At 38.3% G+C, this 23,368-nt stretch overlaps 2 protein-coding genes across 30 annotated transcripts; one reads left to right on the top strand and one right to left on the bottom strand.

Annotated features, from left to right (window-relative positions):
• Nucleotides 1-181: 181 nt before the first annotated feature.
• a2m2a (alpha-2-macroglobulin 2, member a) lies at nucleotides 182-23,089 on the top strand. Of its 29 annotated transcripts, none has more exons than XM_087284035.1 (35): nucleotides 182-387; nucleotides 470-580; nucleotides 812-992; nucleotides 1,066-1,222; nucleotides 1,312-1,364; nucleotides 1,491-1,511; nucleotides 2,268-2,433; nucleotides 2,526-2,610; nucleotides 2,694-2,805; nucleotides 2,894-3,014; nucleotides 3,241-3,350; nucleotides 4,640-4,810; nucleotides 4,889-5,119; nucleotides 5,210-5,425; nucleotides 5,525-5,674; nucleotides 5,763-5,888; nucleotides 5,980-6,073; nucleotides 9,308-9,437; nucleotides 9,552-9,777; nucleotides 9,848-9,974; nucleotides 10,052-10,173; nucleotides 17,593-17,644; nucleotides 17,739-17,822; nucleotides 18,211-18,387; nucleotides 18,472-18,547; nucleotides 18,630-18,786; nucleotides 18,887-18,961; nucleotides 19,043-19,205; nucleotides 19,289-19,482; nucleotides 19,554-19,766; nucleotides 21,009-21,133; nucleotides 21,269-21,350; nucleotides 22,140-22,223; nucleotides 22,302-22,407; nucleotides 22,519-23,089. In XM_087284035.1, the coding sequence occupies exons 2-35, from the start codon at nucleotides 498-500 to the stop codon at nucleotides 22,557-22,559; spliced, it is 4,311 nt and encodes a 1,436-aa protein (XP_087140161.1). In that variant the 5' UTR covers nucleotides 182-387; nucleotides 470-497; the 3' UTR covers nucleotides 22,560-23,089. The 29 variants fall into 29 exon arrangements, with proteins under 29 accessions (XP_087140161.1, XP_087140158.1, XP_087140162.1 ...); XM_087284032.1 differs by having other exon boundaries at nucleotides 9,305-9,437; XM_087284036.1 differs by having other exon boundaries at nucleotides 450-580.
• Nucleotides 13,099-15,852, bottom strand: LOC147840643 (uncharacterized). The gene has a single exon (XM_087284084.1). It carries the CDS (start codon nucleotides 15,313-15,315, stop codon nucleotides 13,651-13,653), a length of 1,665 nt encoding a protein of 554 aa, XP_087140210.1. The 5' UTR covers nucleotides 15,316-15,852; the 3' UTR covers nucleotides 13,099-13,650.
• Nucleotides 23,090-23,368: the final 279 nt, after the last annotated feature.

Raw genomic sequence — 23,368 nt, 5'->3', positions numbered from 1 at the left:
ACAGGTTTTCAATATCAAAATAAAATAAAAAATAATAAAACAGGTTTGGAAACAAATGATGACAAAATACTGTTGGATGAATTGTCTCTTTAACAAGCCCTTCTGTGTTTTTTATGTTTGTACTAACGCCATCTTGTGACGACGAAAGTGACTTAAATAGCAGCTGACGTCGTTATTATGTCTAATCCCAACGTCCCAGGAGGTCTTGAGCGCAGCATACCTGTTTTTTTTTTGTTTGTTTGTTTTTTTTTTTTTGCAGATTTGTAAACTTTAACTTACAAGAAGCTTCGCAGAATTTGCCGAAATTCACTGGCGCCAGCTAAAGTTAATATTTTAAACGGAACGTTTCTGTTGGAATTAGAGGCAGTCGGACTGCTGCACTTGACTGTAAGTTGCCTAACTACTGTAGATATGGTTGCCTAATGCCTAGGCTAACTTAAAATTTTCAGTCTGCGAAAATATCTTGCAGATCGCGAGTGTCTGCCTCGTCTCTCGTCATGACTGGCAACAAGTTCTGTGTTTGGAAAGGGCTCATTTTAGCCATTATTCTGCTCTCGGTTAATGGACAAATGTCAACTCCGTAAGTTGCTTTAATTTTTTATTCGTTTTTTATGTAATAACGCATGTATTTTTTGTACAGAGACTTACACCTGCTTTAAATCTATTTTTAAAAATATATATTAATAACATTTACTAAAAGAAAGTGATAATCATTTAAAAAATAAAACGTTACCTCTTTATTTTATGGCTTTATTCCAACGTTATACACATATAATTACAATCAGTTCACCACAATGCTGTCTCTCAACAGATCTTTCATGGTGACGTTTCCTGCAGTGATTAGGTCAGGATCTGAGGCCAAACTGTGTGCAAGTCTTCTGAATCCCAATGAAAGCCTCGTCATGAACATTTATCTGAATCAAGAGAACCAGAGCACATTGCTGCTGCAGGAGAAAGCTGAGCAAGAGTTTCACCGCTGCTTTAACTTTCAGGTCTGTCTTCAGACTGTGTGTTCACAGATCATTGAACATTTATAGGTTCATTAAATAACATTTTGCTCATCAGGCTCCTCTGGTAGAAGCTGAATCAGTTCAAACAATGAAAGTTGAGCTTCAGGGGAAGAACTTCAAGATGACAGAAGAGAGAAAAGTCATGTTGAGGCGTTACTATCCTTTGACCTTTATCCAGACTGATAAACCCATCTATATTCCTGGACAGACGGGTGAGCTGTCTAAACTCTTTTCATGTGTTGCTTAACATGTTGTCAAATGTTATAAAACCAAAATCAATTGCTTTGATCTTTTGTTTTAGTGTTTTTTAGAGTCATATCCATGGATGCTAACTTTGTGCCTCTTGATCAGACGGTCAGACTTTTGTTGTTTTGGATTTTAGTCAAATAAATGAGAATCTCTAGTATTAGACAGTAAATTGTCAAATTTACTACTTAAAGTTAAAAATAAATTATAATGGATTTGTTTTTGTCTTTGCAGTATGATACGGTGGTGCTTGAAGTAAGGAATTTATTTCATATTAAGGATTTTTTATATATATATATATATATATATATATATATATATATATATATATATATGACAGCAATTCCAGCGTTCTGTATGTGACATTTGCAGTAAAATCTCAAAACATAAATTGACAGAGGAAGCATATGTTAACATTATATTAAAAACATATCTTTAAATTTTTCAAAACAACTAGCCGCAGAGTTTTGGGAGCAGTAAAATCTGTAAACATTTATTAGATTTTAAATCACGAAAGTAAACATGCTAATTTGCTAATTAATTATGCTAATCAAAAGGATAAGAGTAGGATTACTATAGAACAAACATGATTGATTTTATTTGATTTTACATTTTTGCAATTATGAGGAAAAAGCTTTATTTTGGATGTGACATCTCTTTGTTATGGATGTGACGGATGTGGAATCGTAACTTGTGTGACTTTGATAAATTAAATATAATTGTTTGAAAACATTGACAGAGACATTTTTGAGTATTTTTAAAGTATTGTAAAATACAAGTCTACACAAAAAAAACGCAGAAACAGTTTTGCTATTTTGGTGAAAACTTAATTTTTTTCATTGCAAGGTTGACATTTGCATGGAATTACTCATATATACACACACACACACACACACACACACACACACACAGTTTGATCAAGTAACAATACAACAGTTTAATATTTCATTATATGTAAAAATGCTGTTCCACTTATTGTCTTTTCTTATTTTTCATTATTATTCCTGTTAGGACAGCCAAGATAACAGGATTGGTCAATGGACAAATGTTTCGTCAACAAGGTGGATTTTGCAGCTTTCTCATGAGTTGAACCCAGAAGCCCGTCAAGGACTCTACAAACTAAAGGCTTATATTGGTGAAAGGATGATCTCAAATGGTTTTGAAGTGAAAAATTATGGTACGTCGTCTGGTGTTGTACTACACTTTGAGACAAATTCAACAAGAGTTTTATTTCAGATATTTGCTGTTGTTTTTTGTGCTACTGTCCAGTTTTACCCAAGTTTGATGTCACTATAAAACAACCAGAGACACAGAGTATTGGTGACAATGAAATAAAAATTGAGGTTTGTGGGAAGTGAGTAACATTTTTCTAATTTTTAATTATTTTATCTCTGCAGTGTTATCAGTGTTGACCTTGTTGTATGCAAATATTTGTAGATACACCTACGGCCAGCCTTTACCTGGTAATGCATGGGTGGAAGTATGCCGTGATTCATTTAAATATGTTTCTATTCCTGAAGTTCATCTGTGTTTGAACAAAACTGCTCAGGTGTGTGAATACACTGTAATTGTAGGTAAACATTTGTTCTTGCATTTCTCAATTCAGTAAGACTTTATTAAAATATTCCCTCTCTTAGATGAATGAGTTGGGTTGTGCATCTTTTATCTTCAATACATCAGCCTTTCTGAACTCTACTTTTGAGAATGATCTACAAAATTCTCTTCTAGTTAATACAAATGTCACTGAAGAGGGAACAGGTGAGCTGTAGCATTAGTTGCTTTTCCACTTCTGGTCCAGTGCAAGCCACGGCATTCACTGGGACTCAAGCAGCGAGGCCGAAATCATTCTGCAATTTTACTGTAGGGGCAATAGCCCGCAGTGCAGCATAAAACCCTATTCTAATTACTGACCCCTATCCCTATGAATATTGCTCATGTTATATGAAGTTTAAATGTTCTTATTGAAACATTATTTTTTACACAGACATCGTCATGACGAAATCTGAAACCATATCCCTGACATATGAACTCGGAAAGGTGACATTTGCTGAGCTTCCTGATTTGTTTGAACATGGATCCATTATAGAGGGAAAGGTAAAGCTATTGCAGTTTACACTGTGTTCACAAAAGAGTTCATTTGGTCCATCCCAAAAATAAAATTGGCACTGTCCTTTTTAAATAACCTTAAAATATCCAAAAATAAAAAAAAGATTTTCTTGAAACTCAAGAATAGCTTATTAATTGTGTAATGCCTAGTTCAGACTGCTTGATTTTAGCATCAATTTTAACTCACCGACAGGTTTTGAGAAATCGCAGACAAATGACTAAAGTCACAGGCCAATCTGTGCTTGTTTATGCGAGTAACAATCATACAGTGTGAACTATCAAAGATTCCATCTGAAAGAATCGCAGAAGAGTCGCTGACACCTGTGAGAAATTTGGCATGCTAAATATCTGGAGCTGACGGCTATTCAAATTATGCCGTGTGAAATGCATTTTGATTGAAAGTATCATTGCCAATTATCAACAGCCAATTACAGAGCGACATCCACTATTATGGGTATCTGCAGGCCAAAAAAAAAAGAGGATGGGGAGAAGTTAAAAGCGCTTATTTTCAGTATATTTGGACCCAAGAAATGAAGGAAAAACTAGTTTAAATTTGGCAGGAGCACCCGTGTCTGTTTGACGTGTCATCTGAGAAATACCACAACCGAGTCGAAAAAGAACAAGGTTGAGGAGAAATTCTCCAACTAAAGAATCTACCCCACTAAAGGCTTCTTTCCTATTATGTAGTTAATAACAAAAGATATACTACGGAACCTTGTGCTGTTTCCATGTCATTTTTTGCGTGTGTTTGGTTGTGAGACGTACAGTAAAAGGTGATTCTTCCTATTTTAAAGTCATGCAGTGTGAAACCCCCTGTTGCCGATCCATCTTGCAGTGTAAACAAAGCAGCAATGAAACTTTACCCCAGTAGCCATGCAGTGTGAAAACATCTGTGACATCACTACTTTGAAAATTCTGCAGTCTGTACTCGACATAAGAGGCAAAATGGCACCAAGAGTTATTTTCTTCATCTCACACTAAAAGATCTGCTGCAAAGAGAGGAGTTTCCACATAATCTATGTCTGTATTAAAATGTAACAGGCAACATTTTGACTTTGATGAGAAATAAATGAGCATACTATAGTATTGTTCCCTTCCTTATAGTCCCATCTTTTGATCATGTGCAGTTTTTGGTGTGGTAACCTCTTGTGCTTGTTTGTCTCTATTCATATTTCAATCAAACCACAGTTCTTTAGGAAGTGGATATTTTTTAGACTACATCTGTAAATGCTTGTGTTTAAAAGGGGTGTAACTTTTTCCTCTCCTTTTCTTCCCAGATCAAAGTTGCTCATTTTAACGGGACTCCAGTTTATAACAAATCAGTTTATCTCTTGGAAGGTCGATCCTGGTCCTCTCAGCTGCTCCTTAATCTCACTACAGACAGAAACGGACTGGCCGTCTTTTCCTTTAATACAGCTAGTCTGCCTTCCAGTGATCTCCATCTGATGGTGGGATTTAAGTTCATTATTCACTGTATAACTCTTAATGAAAAGTGTGCTTTACAAAACAAAGTTTTTTTTATCCAGGCAAGTTTAACCTCAGAGGTTCATTATGGCTACAAAACTCCATATTTTACTGCTGATGAAAAAACTGTTCGGCTTCTCCAGCCTGCCACTCCATACTCCCCAACATTAAGTGAACTGATAATAGAGAATATTGAGCAGCCATTAAAGTGTGACACTGAGATTACAGCCACAGTCAAGTATTATTTTGTTGGAGAAACTGTTAAAGACTTCAATACTGACATTGTCTATATGGTGAGTACATGTGCACATTCATAACAATAGGATTACAGCTTTAATTGACTGCACTGGTCAGTTTATAGCAGTGTCGTCTGTTTGTTTTAGGTCTTGTCCAGAGGAGTGATCATTCATCACGGATATGAGAAGGTTGAAGTGAAGTCTTCTTCTAATGGAGTAGCAAGTGGCACAATGTCCTTCAAACTGTCTGTTGGTGCAGATGTGGCTCCTGTAGTGCAGATTCTGGCATACTGTGTTCTCCCTAGTGAAATTGTTATTGCTGGTAGCAGAAAATTGGACGTTGAAAAGTGTTTCAGAAACAAGGTATGCATTAAAACACTTTGGTAGGTTTACATTTTCATAGCTATTCAGCTTTTATTTAATATACCACAAAAATGACACATCCGACTGTCATTGTCACAGGTTTCTCTGCAGTTTTCTCCTGCTAAAGCAGTTCCTGGTGAGAAAAACACTCTCCAGCTCTCAGCTCAGTCTGGTTCACTGTGTGGCCTCAGTGCTGTAGATCAGAGCGTCCTGATCCTCGAGTCAGGAAAACGTCTGAATGCTGACAAGGTGCGGAGACAATGTTGTACTTAATAGAAGCTTGATATTAGCCTGAAATACTTTTCAGTCCAAGTATGTCCTTTAATTACCACCACAGATCTTTAACCTGCTGCCAGTGCAATATATGTCAGATTATCTATACAGTGTTGAAGATGAACAGGAGTGTCTACATGTGAGATCCCGTCGAGCTGTGCACACAGATTCAGCCTATGAAACTTTAAAGGTGGGAAGCTCCTCATCAATGATGATTATTTAGTTTCTTGCTCACCTGTAGTGGCTGTACATTTAAGTCTGCATATGTTGCTGTTTCACAGAGTGTGGGACTGAAAATGGCAACAAATCTGATTGTTCGAGAACCTCAGTGTCTGACATACAGAGGCCTGAATTATCATCGCAGCTTTGGTGAATGTATGTCATATATAAATGTTTATGATTTTTATTCATTCATTCATTTTCTTTTCGGCTTAGTCCCTTTATTAATCCGGGGTCGCCAAAGTGGAATGAACCGCCAACTTATCCAGCACGTTTTTACTGTAACGGATGCCCGTCCAGCCACAACACATCTCTGGGAAACATCCACACACACTCATTCACACTCATACACTACAGACAATTTAGCCTACCCAATTCACCTGTACTGCATGTCTTTGGACTGTGGGAGAAACCGGAGCACCCGGAGGAAACCCACGCAAACGCAGGGAGAACATGCAAACTCCTCACAAAAACACCAACTGACCCAACCTGCAACCTTCTTGCTATGAGGCGACAGCACTACCTACTGTGCCACTGTGTTGACCCTGATTTTGTTTTTATCAAAAATATCTTCTTTTTTTTTTGAGTTAGTTTATCCCAACTTTCAAATATTATTTATTCACTCGCATGTTCTTTAACACCACACTGAAAAAAGTGTTGCATGCAGAACTGTTGCAAACAATTTATTTGTGTTGAATTTAAACAATCAAATTAAATTGAATAATGTTCAACTTAATTTGTTTGTTTAAATTCAACACAATAAAATTTTTACAACTACTTAACGTAAAAAAATTGAGTAAATCCAAGGAATCATCTTTGAATAATTTTTTTCAGTGCAGTTAGACATTTGTTTTTTTCAATTTAAATTAACATATCATTAAATGGAATTTAATAGACTGTTCCTCCATTAGAAGTAATTTCATCCAAAACTGTGACACTACATCTATAAACAGAGTTGAAAAGGAATCTGTATCAATCAAATAGTTTAGTATTTATAAGGGCCTGTTTACACCTGGGGCCTCATGTACGAAGACTTGCGTGGAAATCTTACTAAAACATTGCGTACGCACAAAGCTGTAAATGTGCGTATGCAAAAAAAAATTCAGATGTATGAAACACTGCGTACGCCGAATCTCACGCATATTCTTTTGTACATCCGAATGAACGTGAAACTGAGCGCAACATGCACGAGCGCAAAACCCCTCCCTGCCTCCTCCCCCGTATGAATATGCTAATGACTATGCTAATGGAAAAACCCAACGAAAAAGCAAAGGCAAAATCAAACAAAAAGAGAAACTTTGAACAGAATGTGAATTGGAGGTGCTGCTTTCGGAGGTAGAACGGAGAAAAGCGGTGTTATTTGCAAGTTTGTTCTCCGGAATTAACAACAAAAGAAAAAAATAGAGTGGGAGAGTTTAGCTGATACGGTTAACACAGTTGGGTCTGAACATCGCACTGAGTGCTTTTAAAAAAGAAATAGTGTGGTTAATATCTGTAAAATGTTGCAATACCCTTAGCAGTCTCAGTGGCGCACCTCATAAGAAGCATATGATCATGTACTGACACGTTCGAGCACAAACTCGGTTCGAATCCAGCGTCTGATGAATTCTTTCTTCTTTTTTTCCCCGCTACATATCAGATTTTGCCCACTATTTATCACGAGAAAGACAAGTAGGAATCATTAATAAGTTTGTGCGTCATATTTTATTTGCACATTTATTGAATGGAAATGTTTCTGATTCACGCATGCAAATTCATCTTCAGATAGTGTCTTTATAGCAATGTGCGTGCAGTAGATCGCTCAGATTACATTGGGAAAACAGGCGACCGCTGCAAATTGTGCTTTAATGTTTAGCTGGTCAACTGTATGGTATGGAAATCTTACATACCTACTATATGAACCCGTCTCATACAGCTGCCATTGCAAGGATCAGACACTTTGTAGAGAAGAATTTAACACAACTGCCTCTAGGAGTCGCCAATGGAAATAAAACAGACACGCACAAAAAATGTGCGTACGCCTGCCAGAAAGCTGCCGTGAAGCTGCGCACATTCCCACGTTCAGTTCATTGTTAGTAAATCCAAACGTGAGCGATTCTGAGCGTGAAACCTGGCGTACGCAAAGTTTTTGTGCGTACGCAGCGTTGATACATGAGGCCCCTGGTCACTTCATGCATTTCATCCGGATAGCTGTCTGATTTATGAAAACATTTTCAGTTACACTTGCCTTCATAAATGCTTCTCTTTTAAACGAATATGATTCTGATCTTCAAGTTGCGCTCTGTAAGAAAGTTGAATGATGCTACCCTAACCTAAATATTTTATTTAAATAACACTCATTCTTACAGAAACGCAAGGTAAAGTGCTCAGCATATATTAGTACACACCTCACAAATCTGTCTTTTTAATTCATATTTTTAACAGGAAGCTATACAATATTATATTTGTGCATATACATTAGATTAGTTAGTACTGAAGCCAAATCTGGAGCCTGTCTGAAATTGTGTAGGTTGTACGTTGTAAGTTTCTTTTGCAATATTTTTCTTGAATTGAATTGTATTATCTTTCAATTTCTAAATATGTTTGGTGACTAAAATATGATTTTAATAAATATATCTGTTTAATAAATCTGTTTTGTTTAAATGTACCAGAGTACATTGTCTATATTCAGTGAGAAATGGATAAAAATATTCATTTTCAAAATGGGCTGTTCTCAATTATGCTGAGCACTGTATATATCTTAATTTGCACACTAATTTATAAAAGCAGCTGAGGGATGCTGAACCATGCTTTTAAATTGACTTCTAAATGCTTACTCTTGTCTATTTATTATACTATTACTGCCTTCATTCCTGTGTTGGTAAGAATACAAACAATCAGTCAATAAATCCACCAGTCACTTACTTTACACCAGGGATCACCAAACTTGTTCCTGGAGGGCCGGTGTCCTGCAGATTTTAGCTCCAACTCTGATCAAACACACCTGAACAAGCTAATCAAGGTTTTACTAGGTATACTTGAAACACCTTGGCAGGTGTGTTGAGGCAAGTTGGAGCTAAACCCTGCAGGGCACCGGACCTCCAGGAACGAGACTGGTGACCCCTGCTTTACACCATTGGACTTTTAATTGAAGTATTTTTAATAGAGATTTTGTTTTCTAAAGCTAATGGAAAATGTTTATGGAAAACAACATCAGGGTGAATAAATGATGCCTGTATGTAAAAGCTGAAACACTATTGTTTTAAGTTGAGAACACTATATTATGGATAAGATAATGTAAATCTGCCCCAATCATCATGGTTTTAGGGCATTTTAATATTACTTTAAAATGAATGTAGGACTTAATGGCTCAAGGCCTTAGAGATTTATTTTGTTTTTTATTTAAAGCAGATTATTCTGAGGATTTTGTAGTAAAAATGGCAATGAACTATGAAGAAGACAGCTTTGCTGTTAATTCTCCTGATGCAACCATTCGAACCGTTTTTCCAGAGACATGGATCTGGCAGCTTGCTGAAGTGGGGTTTGTCATTCAACCTTTTTTATATTTTAACTCAGAAAAAATGGCTTCAGCGTTTGACAGCATTGCATTTTATGTTTATATTCATAATCTACAAAAATAGTTTCTGATTTTTAGAGACTCTGGATCAGCTGAGGTTCCTGTCACAGTTCCTGACACTATCACGACTTGGGAGATGGACGCCTTCTGTCTGTCCTCCACAGGTCTGGGTTTGGCTCCTCCTGCTCAGCTGACAGTTTTCCAGCCCTTCTTCCTGGAGCTCTCTCTACCTTACTCCATCATCCGTGGAGAGATCTTTGAGCTCAAGGCCACTGTCTTCAACTATCTGTCCAAGTGCATCATGGTGAGATTTCAGACTAAGCCTGATCCAATCAGATCAATTATTGCACTAATCACATGTGCTTGATTGACAGGTTAAAGTGAGTCCAGCTCCTTCCTCAGACTACACTCTCAAAGCCTCCTCTGATGATCAGTATTCATCCTGTCTCTGTGCTAATGGAAGACAAACCTTTAAATGGATCCTCACTCCTTCTGTTTTTGGTGACTTGTCCAGTCTGAATCATTGTTTCTCAGAGTTTGCGTCTGCTGTATCTTCACATACATGTCTTGTGTTGCAGGAGTGGTGAATATTACAGTCAGTGCAGAGGCAGAGGCGTCCCAGACTCTGTGTGACAATGAGATTGTGAGTGTGCCAGAGCGAGGACGCATTGACACTGTCACACGAAGTCTGCGTGTGCAGGTCAGTGCAAACAATCAACTCTCAGGGCTATTTTATAAATGGTCATCTTCACACCTGGTAATATCATGTGATCTGTTCACAAGAGGGCAACTCTAAAACAGGTGTACTGTAAATGGTGTCTGAAACATTTTGAGCTTGCATATTTATATTTCTCTAGGATTTCTTTCAGCTGAGGCGGCAGATTCTGTTGAGCCTTTTACACAGATCTACTAACTACCTATGGCGTTATTTCAATGACTAATCTTGTGAGCTAAGTATTACAAGTCGAGATCGCATTTATGTAATACGAGCTTGCGAATCTCTTTGCTTGCGCACCGATTTCCTCTGTTCGTGCACAAAACCCAATATACGCCGCTTAAGTGCAGATTTTCATGTGCCCTCTCAAGTAAACGCTGCTGAAGTGCGATTTAGCCTGTTTATGTAACAACATTTATGTCAACAATATTTATTAGATTTGCTAGGAATATTCATGAATGTCTTCAATAGACCTACAGAGCAGCATTAATGCATCCTGAAGTAAAGTGAAACCATAAAGTCCAGCAAAATAAAGTCATCTATAAATTTTAAAGTATTATAAAGCATTATCTATTATCTAAAAAGTATAGTTATGGAAAATGTGTTCATCTTAACTTAAAGCACCTTAAAGGGTTAAACAAATGACACTCAGCACTAATGCAAAAAAGTCTGCGCTGTTATAATTCACTTACCTTTTAACACGTTTGGGTGTGATTTTAACCCACTAATAAAAAAAAAACAATGATAGTTGTTTTTTAGTAGTAATAGTAATAAATTTTGAGTAGTAATGTAGCAGTGGTGGGGTGAAATTTGGTGTGGCGCCCTGCCATGGAAGAATGAATGTAGCCGAAACCATGATATTTGATCGGATTGCTGATGTAGGTTGATGCACATGTGGTTATATGCATTTGACCAGCCACTAAAGACGACCTGCTCTTTGCCTACTGATGTCATCTTTAAACAGAGATACACTGACAGAACTATTTAAACTTTGCTATTGATAATCATATGTTTTATATTGGCGACAAAAAAAGTAAATAACAGACGTTTTTCTCTTACTAGTCCCAACATATTTAAGCTTTTTACTTTGCAAAAATAAATGCACATTTGACAAAAAATTTGATTTTTAAAATAAAGCCGATTCATGCTCTTCAAACAGCAGATCTCAAGCAGTGCTCATGAACTGGTGTGTTCTCTGAATGTTTAATTGCTTGTAAAAGTCATTATTGTGCTGTTAATAATTTTAAAGGGCTCTTTTTTATCATTCTAGGAGCAAAGCCTAAAGCGCAGCATTTAAGAGCATTAAGAGCGTGTCCGAATCCACTTTTGCTATTTTAAGGCCGAAAAAATACGCTCTGCGCCGCGGCACATGGTCTAACAGGGTTGAGCTTATTCTCTTAATGAGGTATAGGTGTGTTTTGACAATAAGTTAACTTTTGTAAGTTTAAAAACTGAACGCTTCACTAGCGAGAAAACAGTTAAACAGAGCATCTACAGCTCGAATATAAAGAATGAGCCCCCTCCAATCAGCCTTTACTTTCAATTTTTTTCCTTCTTAGATAAGGCAACGTGTTGTACGCACAGACATCCATTAGCCTATACATAATTAATTTAGTTTGTTAAGCGCAAAGATTTGTTTCAAAACTATTTCTAAATTCAGTTCTTATTTCCAGCCAATGAATAAATAAACAATAATAACGAAGTGTGCTCAAACAGCTAAGCACTATATCCAAACACGCGTCCTATCCCCCATTTGGTCCAAAACCTGACAGTTGGGCAAATCTAAGCTTGTTTTTATTAAAACAAATACAAATATGCAAATAATAAATACTACTACTACTACTAATATTAATACCATTAAACAAAAGCAAATTGTCATGAATAAACTGAAAAAAAAGCCACCTGAGATGAAGAAGGCATGAAGGCAGTGGTTTTTATATTTATTCATTCATTTATTTTCTTTTTGGCTTAGTCGCTTTATTAATCTTCCATATCCATATTCGCTGAAGCTAAGCAGGGCTGTGCCAGGTCAGTACCTGGATGGGAGACCACATGGGAAAACTAGGTTGCTGTTGGAAGTGGTGTTAGAGAGGCCAGCAAGGGGTGCTCAACCTGTGGTCTGTTTGAGTCCTAATGCCCCACTAAAAGTGAAGAGGACACTGTACTGTCAGTGGGCACTATATTTCGTATGAGATGTTAAACCGAGGTCCTGACTCTCTGTGGTCATTAAAAATTTCATGGCACTTCTCGTAAAGAGTAAGGGTGTAATCCTGATGTCCTGGCCAAAGTCCCCCAATTGGCCATTACGATCATGGCCTCCCAATCATCCCCATCCACTGAATTGGCTCTATCAGCGTCTCTCCACTCCCCCAATAGCTGGTGTGTGGTGAGCACACTGGCGCCGTTGTCCTGTGGAGAGACCCCCCTCATGATTGTGAAGCGCTTTGGGTGTATGGCCATACACAATAAATGTGCTATATAAATACACATTACATTACAATCGGGTTGCCACAGCGAAATGAACCGCAAACTTATCCAGCATATGTTTAATGCAGCGGATGCCCTTCCAGTTGCAAGCAACCCATCAGTGGGAAACATCCATGCATACTTAGGCCTAATCCCAATTCTACTTTTGTACCCCTACCCCTTGGCTCTTAAAACCGAGGGTTAAGGGTTAGGGCTTCAAAATGGGACAGCACTATAGCACCTGAACACGTCATCATATGTCATTGTAATCTCTTGCTTCATATGAGATCAGACGATCGTGACTGTTGTAGTTATTCAAGTTGTGTTATTTTTTGGTACTAATCTTCAGGAAATCACTGAAGGCAAGTTGTCATAAGATCGTAACTGTACTGTGTACTTACATCGTGTCACGATGGACTTACAAAAATACAAAAGATATCCAAATGCAGCAATAGAAGTTTTAATAATAAGGGGACAGGCCAGGTTCAAAAATCGAACAGAGACAAAAGTACAACACAATAAACAAAAGTGTATCAAACAAAGTTAGAACAGGAATTCAAAAATATGATCACAACATGAAACAAAGTGAACAAACAAACAAACCAAAACGATGAGTCAGTGAGCAGACTAGGTACAGATAAGAGCCGGACAAAACAAACCAGAATCGGGTGAACAGGGTGCACGAGCAAAACAGCAAAAATCCAAAGGCAAACTAAACACAACATAACAAGGCTTATAAAGACAACAATAATTAGACAATGACAGACAGCTGGAAACAATTAGTGATCACGTGAACTACAAAGCAGGAACAAACCAAAATACAACTAGTGTCCAGAAAACCACAAGATGGCACTACAGCAGACATGACATTACCCCCCCTTAAAGGGAGTGGCTACCAGACACTCCCAAATAAGCGCCCATCTAGGAGGGAGGCGGAACGGAGGTTGACCAGGGGGAGGGATGGTGGGACAATCCAATATTGCAAAGACAAAATCCCTACATGACAAAAGGAGCAGAATTTAATCTAAAGGGACAAGAATAAAGTCCAAAACACAGATTATTAAACCAGTCCCGACATATCAATCCCCAAACAGAAAACCACCATGGTGGCATCACAGGGAAAAAGGTCCTTTTTAGCCAGTCATTGTTCCACCAAGGTGCCACTGGTGGGTTTAGTAGCCCCCCACGTGGAACATAAGACCACCTTGATGGTCCAGGTGGAATCCTCATCCTCTTCCATGGAGCATTGACTGGTTTGAAAGGCAAGGACCCACTAACCTTAGAGGGCGAGGGCTCGCCGGCGCTGCTTGAGGGCGAGGGCTCGCCGGCACATTGGGGCGAAGGCTCGCCGGCGCTGCTTGAGGGCGAGGGCTCGCCGGCACTTTGGGGCGAAGGCTCGCCGGCGCTGCTTGAGGGCGAGGGCTCGCCGGCACTTTGGGGCGAAGGCTCGCCGGCGCTGCTTGAGGACGAGGGCTCGCCGGCACGTTGGGGCGAAGGCTCGCCGGCGCTGCTTGAGGACGAGGGCTCGCCGGCACATTGGGGCGAAGGCTCGCCGGCGCTGCTTGAGGGCGAGGGCTCGCCAGCACGTTGGGGCGAAGGCTCGCCGGCGCTGCTTGAGGACGAGGGCTCGCCGGCACTTTGGGGCGAAGGCTCGCCGGCGCTGCTTGAGGACGAGGGCTCGCCGGCACTTTGGGGCGAAGGCTCACCGGCGCTGCTTGAGGGCGAGTGCTCGCCGGCACTTTGGGGCGAAGGCTCGCCGGCGCTGCTTGAGGACGAGGGTTCGCCGGCACTTTGGGGCGAAGGCAAAGTCTCAATGATCCTAGGGGACAAGGACTCACAAAAACTAAAAAACGACGTCTTCAAGATATCAAAAAAAACTGGTTCTTTAAGAATGGCAAAATCCAAATCTGAAAAAATTGAAAATAAAAATTCCCCCAACTCTAAAGAGTCCTCCAAACATGTGGTTTCAAAAACACAATCAGACAGTTCAGGTACTGGTTTGGAAATAGGCGTGTAACAGGGCTTAAGCTGAGAAATATCGATCAGCTTAGGCATTGGCTCAAAAACGATCATAGCCTCAGGGATAAACTCAGAACTAACAGCCATTTTGCAAAAATGTTCATAAGTATCAGCCTCATTTAACCAAACTTCCAAATGATCAGCCATCTTAGAAAGAGGTCCTGGAACAAAAACAAACTCCAAAGGAACCTCAGGATCAGAATCTCCCATTGACTGGAACTCAGAAAAATCAATTGTGGGCTTGATTTCAACACTGGCCAAAATTTCATAAAGGGAGTCAAAATACTCTGAGATAGAACGAGCACAGTCTATGAGGGTGGTGTCTTTAATTTGGGCTTCTGAAATAGGAACAATCCCAGGAACCAAGTCATCACTTTGCCCATTCATTTTAAGATGAATAGCAAAATCCCAAAATTCAGTGATCCCAAGCTCCTCCACTTCCACAACAGAAAGAGGGTAATCCAGGCACTGATTAAAAATGGTCATTAGTTCATGATCTGACAACCCCAGTCCCACAGCCATGGTCCAAAACGACTGAGCAAAAGCTCCTACCTCCCAACCCTGCTGACGTTCAGCTGCTAATGCCTGAAGCCGAAGTGACCGCTCCTTCTCAGTCGCTGGAAGAACAATTTGAATGCTCATTCTTGACAAAAAAAAAAACGCACTAGAAAAAGAGGGGGGAAAAATGCTGCTGGATATTAGTGTGGCCTTTGGATTATGTCACGATGGGCTTACAAAAATACAAAAGATATCCAAATGCAGCAATAGAAGTTTTAATAATAAAGGGACAGGCCAGGTTCAAAAATCGAACAGAGACAAAAGTACAACACAATAAACAAAAGTGTATCAAACAAAGTTAGAACAGGAATTCAAAAATATGATCACAACATGAAACAAAGTGAACAAACAAACAAACCAAAACGATGAGTCAGTGAGCAGACTAGGTACAGATAAGAGCCGGACAAAACAAACCAGAATCGGGTGAACAGGGTGCACGAGCAAAACAGCAAAAATCCAAAGGCAAACTAAACACAAGTTAACAAGGCTTATAAAGACAACAATAATTAGACAATGACAGACAGCTGGAAACAATTAGTGATCACGTGAACTACAAAGCAGGAACAAACCAAAATACAACTAGTGTCCAGAAAACCACAAGATGGCACTACAGCAGACATGACACATCGTGGCCTAATTCATCTGTGTAAACACGAGAAAGCAACATTAACATTATAGCAGAAGCAGGCACTGTAAAAAGCTCATTCCCATCCACTAGACTTTTCTGACAGGTTATTCAAGTGTCATCGAGTGTCAGAATGTTTTGGGACTGCTATACAGAAGTTATAATAATGGATTATAGATAGCAATTATTTTTAGCGTTTTTTTTAAGCATTATGGTAAAACACAAACGTGGTTATGAATATATTAAAACATGTTTGTTTGTTGTAAAAATACGTAATAATGACAAAAAACACTAATTTGTGGATCTCCTTACTTCCGGGTGCAGTCATGCTGGCATTAAAGCTGGTGTATTCTGGAAAATTTTCTTACCCCTTGGTTTCGAGTGTGGTCCTGAAAAATCTTTGTTCGAAGGGCTATTCACCCCTTCCCCTTAGCCCTATGCCTTCGAGCTAAAGAGAATTGGGACACCCCTACCCCTTCACAGGAACATGCAAGGGTAAGGGGAAAGGCTAAGGGGTAGAATTGAGATTGGGCCTTATTCATACACATACACTACGGACAATTTTAGCTTACCCAATTCACCTATGTCTTTGGACTTGTGGGGGAAACCGGAGCACGTGGAGGAAACCCACGTGAACATGGGGAGAACATGCAGACTCCACACAGAAATGCCAACTGGCCCAGCCAAGACTCGAAATAGCGATCTTCTTGCTTTAAGGTTAATTGTGCTACCCACTGCACCACCGCATCACCCAATTTTATATTTATGTAGAAAATAATAATTTTTGTAATATTTTAATCCTTTCATTCTTTTTCATTTGTAAAGATATTTGTGTATTGCTGTACATCCTGGGTGTTTTAATCAATGTTTAATCAAGGCGTACAACTAATGCGCTTTGCACTGGACTTTAGACATGCTTTCAGCTGGTTTATTGCGCAGTGTATTTTAGGTCCTCAAAATAGCAGCGCGCCATCAATGCGCCTTATTACACCTCTTTTCCAGAAAAAAACACCCATGAGTCCACAAAGTGGTGCAAATGGATTTGCTATTTAAACATTGTGGCAGAAAACAGTAAAATTAAGGTTGCGTTGGTCTGAAAATAGCAAAACATGTCAGGGCAAAGAGGTCTTGCACCTTATTGTGCCGAGTGCATGATAGGGCCAAAAGTCTTTAAAGTAACATGTTAGGCACACGATTTCAGTGTTTTAAAATATTGGATCAATAAATTTGAATGAAAACAATAATGAAGACATATGTTTAAACTGTAAAACAGTATCACTGGAAATAAAGGATTGAATGATCTAAACAGCAAAAGTAAGTCCCAGGCTTTATTAAAAATATTAAATATTAAAAAGCCTTTATTGACATGGCTATACTTTAATTGAAGGACTTACCCCTGAGCACTTTTTGTTTGATTTTTTAATCAATTATTATTTTTTATTTACATTACTTAATGAAAAGAAAATTATATTGAGCGTTTAACTGATTAAATATTTAAATTCTGCAGATGTTAACAAACAGTACATGATAGTTAAATTCTTTTGTCCAGTATGATTATTGTGCAAGCTTCCATCATCAGAGAAGTGGTTGAAAGTTTACAAAAGAAGACATGTATATGCCAGGTGTAAACAAGAATATGTCTTCCTTGTCAACAGAAAAATGCATGTTACAACCAGGTGTGAATATGGCCAATGAAACTAAAAAGTTTTTAATCTATGGTACGCTGTTATTTGTAGGCTGAAGGAGTTGAAAAAATCAAGATTTACAGTTGGTTGCTGTGTCCACAGGGTTTGTCGGCACCACATTTTCACTTCATTTCCACTTCACAGATCAGCTTAACCTTATTCTTTAAGCACATATTGTTTTCTTTTCTCTCTCTTAGGAAGCAGAGTCTCGGATGAGGTGACACTGACACTTCCTTCCGATGTGATAAAAGGATCAGTCAGATCTTCTGTTTCAGTACTCGGTACATTTGTTTATAAATCTAAAAAAGCTAAACTGATATTGTATGATGTTACATTATATAATTTTTTAGCTGAGAATAAAAAACTGTGCAGAATAAACTCTCTGAGTACAAATAGGATTTGGCTTGAATTATGAATTATGCAAAACAATAAGATGTGTACAGTAATGTTACAAATTAGTAATGAAACGTATAGATTCATTTTATCAAATTAAATTTATATGTTATGAAAATTGGGTCTTAAACATCTTCCAGAATGTAGCAACGTACTTCTTTAAAATGAATATTTTTCAAAATAATTTTTGTCTGAAATTAACATTTGTGTTTTAAAAATTGGCTCAATTTCTGCTGAATGCAAAAATATGCATTGAAACTTCCTTTTTTTTTTTAGGCGATATATTGGGTCGTGCACTGCAGAATCTTCATGGATTATTAAAAATGCCTTACGGCTGTGGAGAGCAAAATATTGCTGTTCTTTCTCCCAATATTTACATTCTGCAGTATCTGGAGAACACAAAGCAGCTCACATCAGCCATCCGAGAGAAAGCCAGCGGCTTCCTTAAGAGTGGTGAGACGCATCAGTCATGCGCTTTGCTCTTAATATATTCATTTTAAGCACATCAACCTGTCCATTAAATATCAAACTCAACAGGATACCAGAGACAACTGAACTACAGGCATCATGATGGGTCATACAGCACATTTGGTAATGGTGAAGGGAATACATGGTGAGGGTCTTATTTTACTATGCAATCATGGCAATACTTTCTAAATGTATTCAATTGTTTACAATACTATATTCGCCAACAGGTTGACTGCTTTTGTCCTGAGGTCTTTTGACAAAGCACAGAGGTACATATTTGTTGATCCACAAATTATTCAGAGTGCAAAGGATTGGTTAATAAGCAGACGGGATTCAGATGGATGTTTTATCCAGCAGGGAAGACTGTTTAACAGTCGAATGAAGGTTTGCAATTAGTTCCTTTTAACCAGATAATCTATGTTGTAATCAGAAGTATTTTTGTATTATCTTGTGTTGTTTTGTTATTCTTTGTCCTCTGTCATAGGGTGGAGTGAATGATAAGGTGACCATGACGGCCTACATTACTGCATCACTGCTAGAGCTGGAAACTCCTGTCACAGTAAGTTCATCATCAGGAAACTCAGGATAATCTCATGCTAAGATGACACTTGCAGCATCTGCTTGTCTGTTTGTGTCTCAGAATCCTGTTGTCACTAAAGGCTTGTCATGCTTGAGGTTCGTCATTGAGGACGTCAAAAACACTTACACCACTGCTCTGCTGGCCTACACTTTCAGTCTGGCTAGAGACACCAACACTCGACAGCAGCTTTTCAACAAACTGGAGAATCTTGCTATTTCAGACGGTAAGAGATTGCTTTCTGATGACATTCTGCACTGCACTGTTGCTTTTGTCCTGCTGGTTGAGTTTGTCTTTTGTGTCCTAAAGGTCCTCTTGTCCACTGGTCTCAGTCTGCATCTGCTGATGACTCTGATTCTCTGGATGTGGAGATCAGCTCATATGTGCTGCTAGCTGTTCTCACTGCAGATTCACTCACTACAGCTGATCTGGGCTTTGCTAACAGGATTGTCAGCTGGCTTGTGAAGCAGCAGAATGCCTATGGAGGATTCTCCTCCACACAGGTTCCTCAAATCAAACACATTATTGCTGAATGGCTAAAATTGTCACATGACTGAACTCATTTCTTTCCCAGGACACAGTGGTGGCTCTTCAGGCTCTGTCTTTGTACGCCACCAAAGTGTTCAGCTCTGACGGCTCCAGCACAGTGACTGTACAGTCAGCAGGAGACTCTCAACACTTTGATGTCAATCAGGACAACAAGTTACTGTACCAGGAGAAGCAGCTGGCCAATGTGCCGGGCAAATACAGCATTGAAGTCAAGGGTTCAGCCTGTGTGTCTGTGCAGGTCTGTTTTGCGTATCTTGGTGTTTTTTTCCCAGTGATTTCTTTTTCTCAGCCTGTTGTGGATCTGATGTGAAGCAGTTATGGCCTGATTGTTTGGTGGTCAGTCTTTGTAATCTAAAGTTCTGATTTCCAGAATTGTAGGTGGGGTGTAGAATGTACAGCGCTCTCTCCTACTTTTGATAACCAGCTAAAGTACCTGAGTAAAGCACCTAATTCTTAATTAGTCTCTGAGCTCACAGGGTGTGTGGTTTATGAGGACATGCCTAATGCCCACATAATTAAAATTATTTTCAACAGGGCTTTTCACATTAAAAATTTGGCACAGGTTTCCTGTGAGTGTTGGGTTTAGGTGTAGGGTTAAGGTAAGGTGATAAATTAAGCAATTTTACGCTAAAATAAATTATTCTAATGGAGAGTCCTCATAAACCACTAAAACAAGCAGCATATGCTCATTCTGAAATTGTTGCCTTATATACATTTCTTAGGACCACGAATTATGTAGCTAGAAGTACGTTTGGCTGCATTTCGACTTTAAAACTTACGCAATGGGGCGTTATGTCGCCATTCCTTTTCGCACTTACCAGCTGACAGCTTACCTCTGTATGGACGGCTTTCTTGCTGTTTCCAGTTTCGACCAGTAGCTTGCCATGTACTTCGGCACACTTGAGAGAAAATGACCACGATAAAAAGGGTTTGATTCATATGAACAATGCTTCCAGAAAGCGGGCAAGACAAAAACAGAAGCCAAAAAATAAAATTAACACTTAAAGGCGAGGGCCTTTCTTTTTCTGGATTGCTTTTCTAAAACTGTCAGTTGAGTTTAGAAAAGTGGGTTGGCAGGTCAATCAGTGCTTGTAAAAGCACTTTTGGTTTGGTTGAGGAAAGGAGGGCGGTGGGTCAGTCGATCGATCAGTCAGTCAGTCAACAGCAGCCTCTCGACATCCGACTCGGGAAAGATATTTGAGATCTCGAAAAGCGTACACAGCGTCCTCTGGTGCATTCGCAAAAACAAAAACGGCAAGAAAATGTTCCTCCTGGGACGTAATTGGCGTACTCCAAAAATGTATAAAGCGTTTTCAGAATGAGCCTGGGTTGAAAACAAGTTTGATCTTTTACTTCTCGCTTATAATGTTTCTGTAAACTTGCATGGGTGAAATGCAGAGGATTAAATTTGAGTGTGGTTAAATCATACTTAACCAAACAATACTCAGTTCACCGTATTGTACTTATTTAATTGTCACAGATCCCCCTGTTCTATAATATCCCAACACCTCCCCCTACCATCAAAACGCTGAGTGTCGAAGCTAGCGTTACTGGAGATTGCCTTGCATCTACTGCCAAAAACCTCATGTTGAACTTCACCATCAAGTAAGCAATTTCATTTCGTATCATGCACATTAATGAAAGGCTTTAATTGTTTCTTAAAGGGAAGCCTATTAGGGTCATATTTGGGAGTCAGTTAAACTTTTTTAAAGATTTTAATTTTTTTTTTTTTTTTTACAGATACAGTGGGACACAAACCCGTACTAACATGGTCATTGTAGACATTAAACTCCTTTCGGGGTTCACAGCGGATACATCAATGGTTAGTTTTACTTTAAAATTGACATTTACAGTGAATTTTATGTAATTTTGAAATTTCAAAAGCTATCAAAGGTTGACCCAAAATGAAAACACATTTACTCATGCTTTTTGTCTTTTCAAAGCCATGAGATATTTGCTCATCTTTTTTTATCAAATCTGAGTGTTTCTCTTATAAAAACCTGTTTACCCAAGATTCTGACACTTTCAGTTTTCAGAAAAAAAGCTATTTTAATCCAAGCCTCATGCAGAAACACAGTCACTTTATACAATGATGAGATGTAATTAGGATTATGATTTACATCAAAACTGGTAAGCAATGGTCAAAGCTTTCATGTTTGATCTGTGCTGCTCAATCATGATTTACACATAACTCTGCTTGTTTCACGCAGCACATTTCAGCTTCCGTAAGAACCAGTAATGTTTGTCGTAGGTGTCATGGTTGAACTTTTGTTTATGTTTACTGATAAATGGTTGCATATGTGCATGAAAGCTTAAATTCAATCTGTTCATTATATAAAGCTTCTGTGTCTTTTCAGAAATCCTTTAAGAAACCATTTGCTTCATATGGGTTTAGTTTTTATCTTACAAATATTTTGAAGCATGAGAGCTTTGGGTAAAAAAATTTATGAAATAATACCTCAACGTGTCTTTTGGGATTAAAAAAAGATCTTTGGAGAAAATTATCATTTTGATTTTGGGATAAACAAACTGTTGAAAGCCACCACAGCCAAAAAAAAAAAACAAAAAAAAAAAACATTGCACATAAACATTGATGTGGAACCCTTTTCAGCTTGCGATTCCACCACATATGTATGCACTGCTTGTGGAGCGGGTTGATTCTGAAGACGATCATATCATGGTGTATCTGAAAGAGGTGAGATGACTGCAGTATTCATGAGTTGACATTGTGTTTTTATTGTCGATTATATTGATTGTTCTCTGGTTCTTTCAGGTGCCAAAAAATAGTCCACAGCTCTACACAATACAAATGAAGCAAGCCTTTCCTGTGAGAAGTCTAAGACCTGCTGTTATCAAAGTCTATGACTACTATCAAACAAGTATGGTTTCATCTCTTCTCACGATTCTTAACCTGATTTATATTACTGATATTTTATTTTATATTTTATTTTACTCTATCTTGTTTTTTTGTTTTTTTTTCCTTCTTTAAGGTGATCAGTCAGAGACGTTGTATTCATCACCCTGCGCCTGATGCTTCTGGATGCTGATCCTAAAATCCTTTTTTAACCCGTCTATGCAATTCATGGCCTGTTGCTAATAAAATGAAAGAAATTCTTTATTGTTTGTGGTGTAAAATGAATAAACAGAGAATTATAGATATCACGCCACGCTTTTGTATTTGATTACACAGTTATTAATACATCAAATGAAGCAAGAAAAGTGTGCTATTAACTATTGCTCTGTTCAACCAGTTGGTATAATTACTTTCTACTCTTGTGAGGTTGTTGCCTGTGAGCACACTGACCATGAAGCAAAACAGATTTGTGTAAATATTTAAAAAACACTGATGCAATGAGAGTTTTGCTTAATGCAATGTTTTCAGCAGTACAGTAAACGTGGGCTGCAATGCCATGGGGTGTTTGTTACAAACACATTTAGAGTATCAGCATTTGATGTATGCTTTGAACTGTATAGTAAATTGGGTTAAAGGATTTTTTCAAAGATTGTTAATAGTCACAAATGCTTTGTTTAAATGTTAATAAATGAATTTTGAGACTTTTTTATTCTGTTTATCTTTTGGGTTACATTAAATATGACCATGGACCAAAAAAAAGTAGTTCTAATTTGCATGGGTGTATTTGTAATATCTAACAATGCATTGTATGAGACAAAATGATTGATTATTTCATTTATGAACAAAAAAGTATTATAGATTGTATGTTAAGATCGTGTTCCAAGTAGAAATGTAGTAAATTTACTCAATGTAAATAACATCAAAATAAAACTTGATTAATAACATGCAATGTGAAAAACTTCATTTGGAGAACTTTAAAGCCGTTT

Source organism: Danio rerio, chromosome 15, assembly GCF_052040795.2.
Source record: "Danio rerio strain M-AB ecotype USA chromosome 15, GRCz13ab, whole genome shotgun sequence".
NCBI classification, from domain to species: domain Eukaryota; kingdom Metazoa; phylum Chordata; class Actinopteri; order Cypriniformes; family Danionidae; genus Danio; species Danio rerio.
The sequence above is the reverse complement of the archived record's forward strand: the minus strand, read 5'-3'. Positions and strand labels throughout refer to the sequence as shown.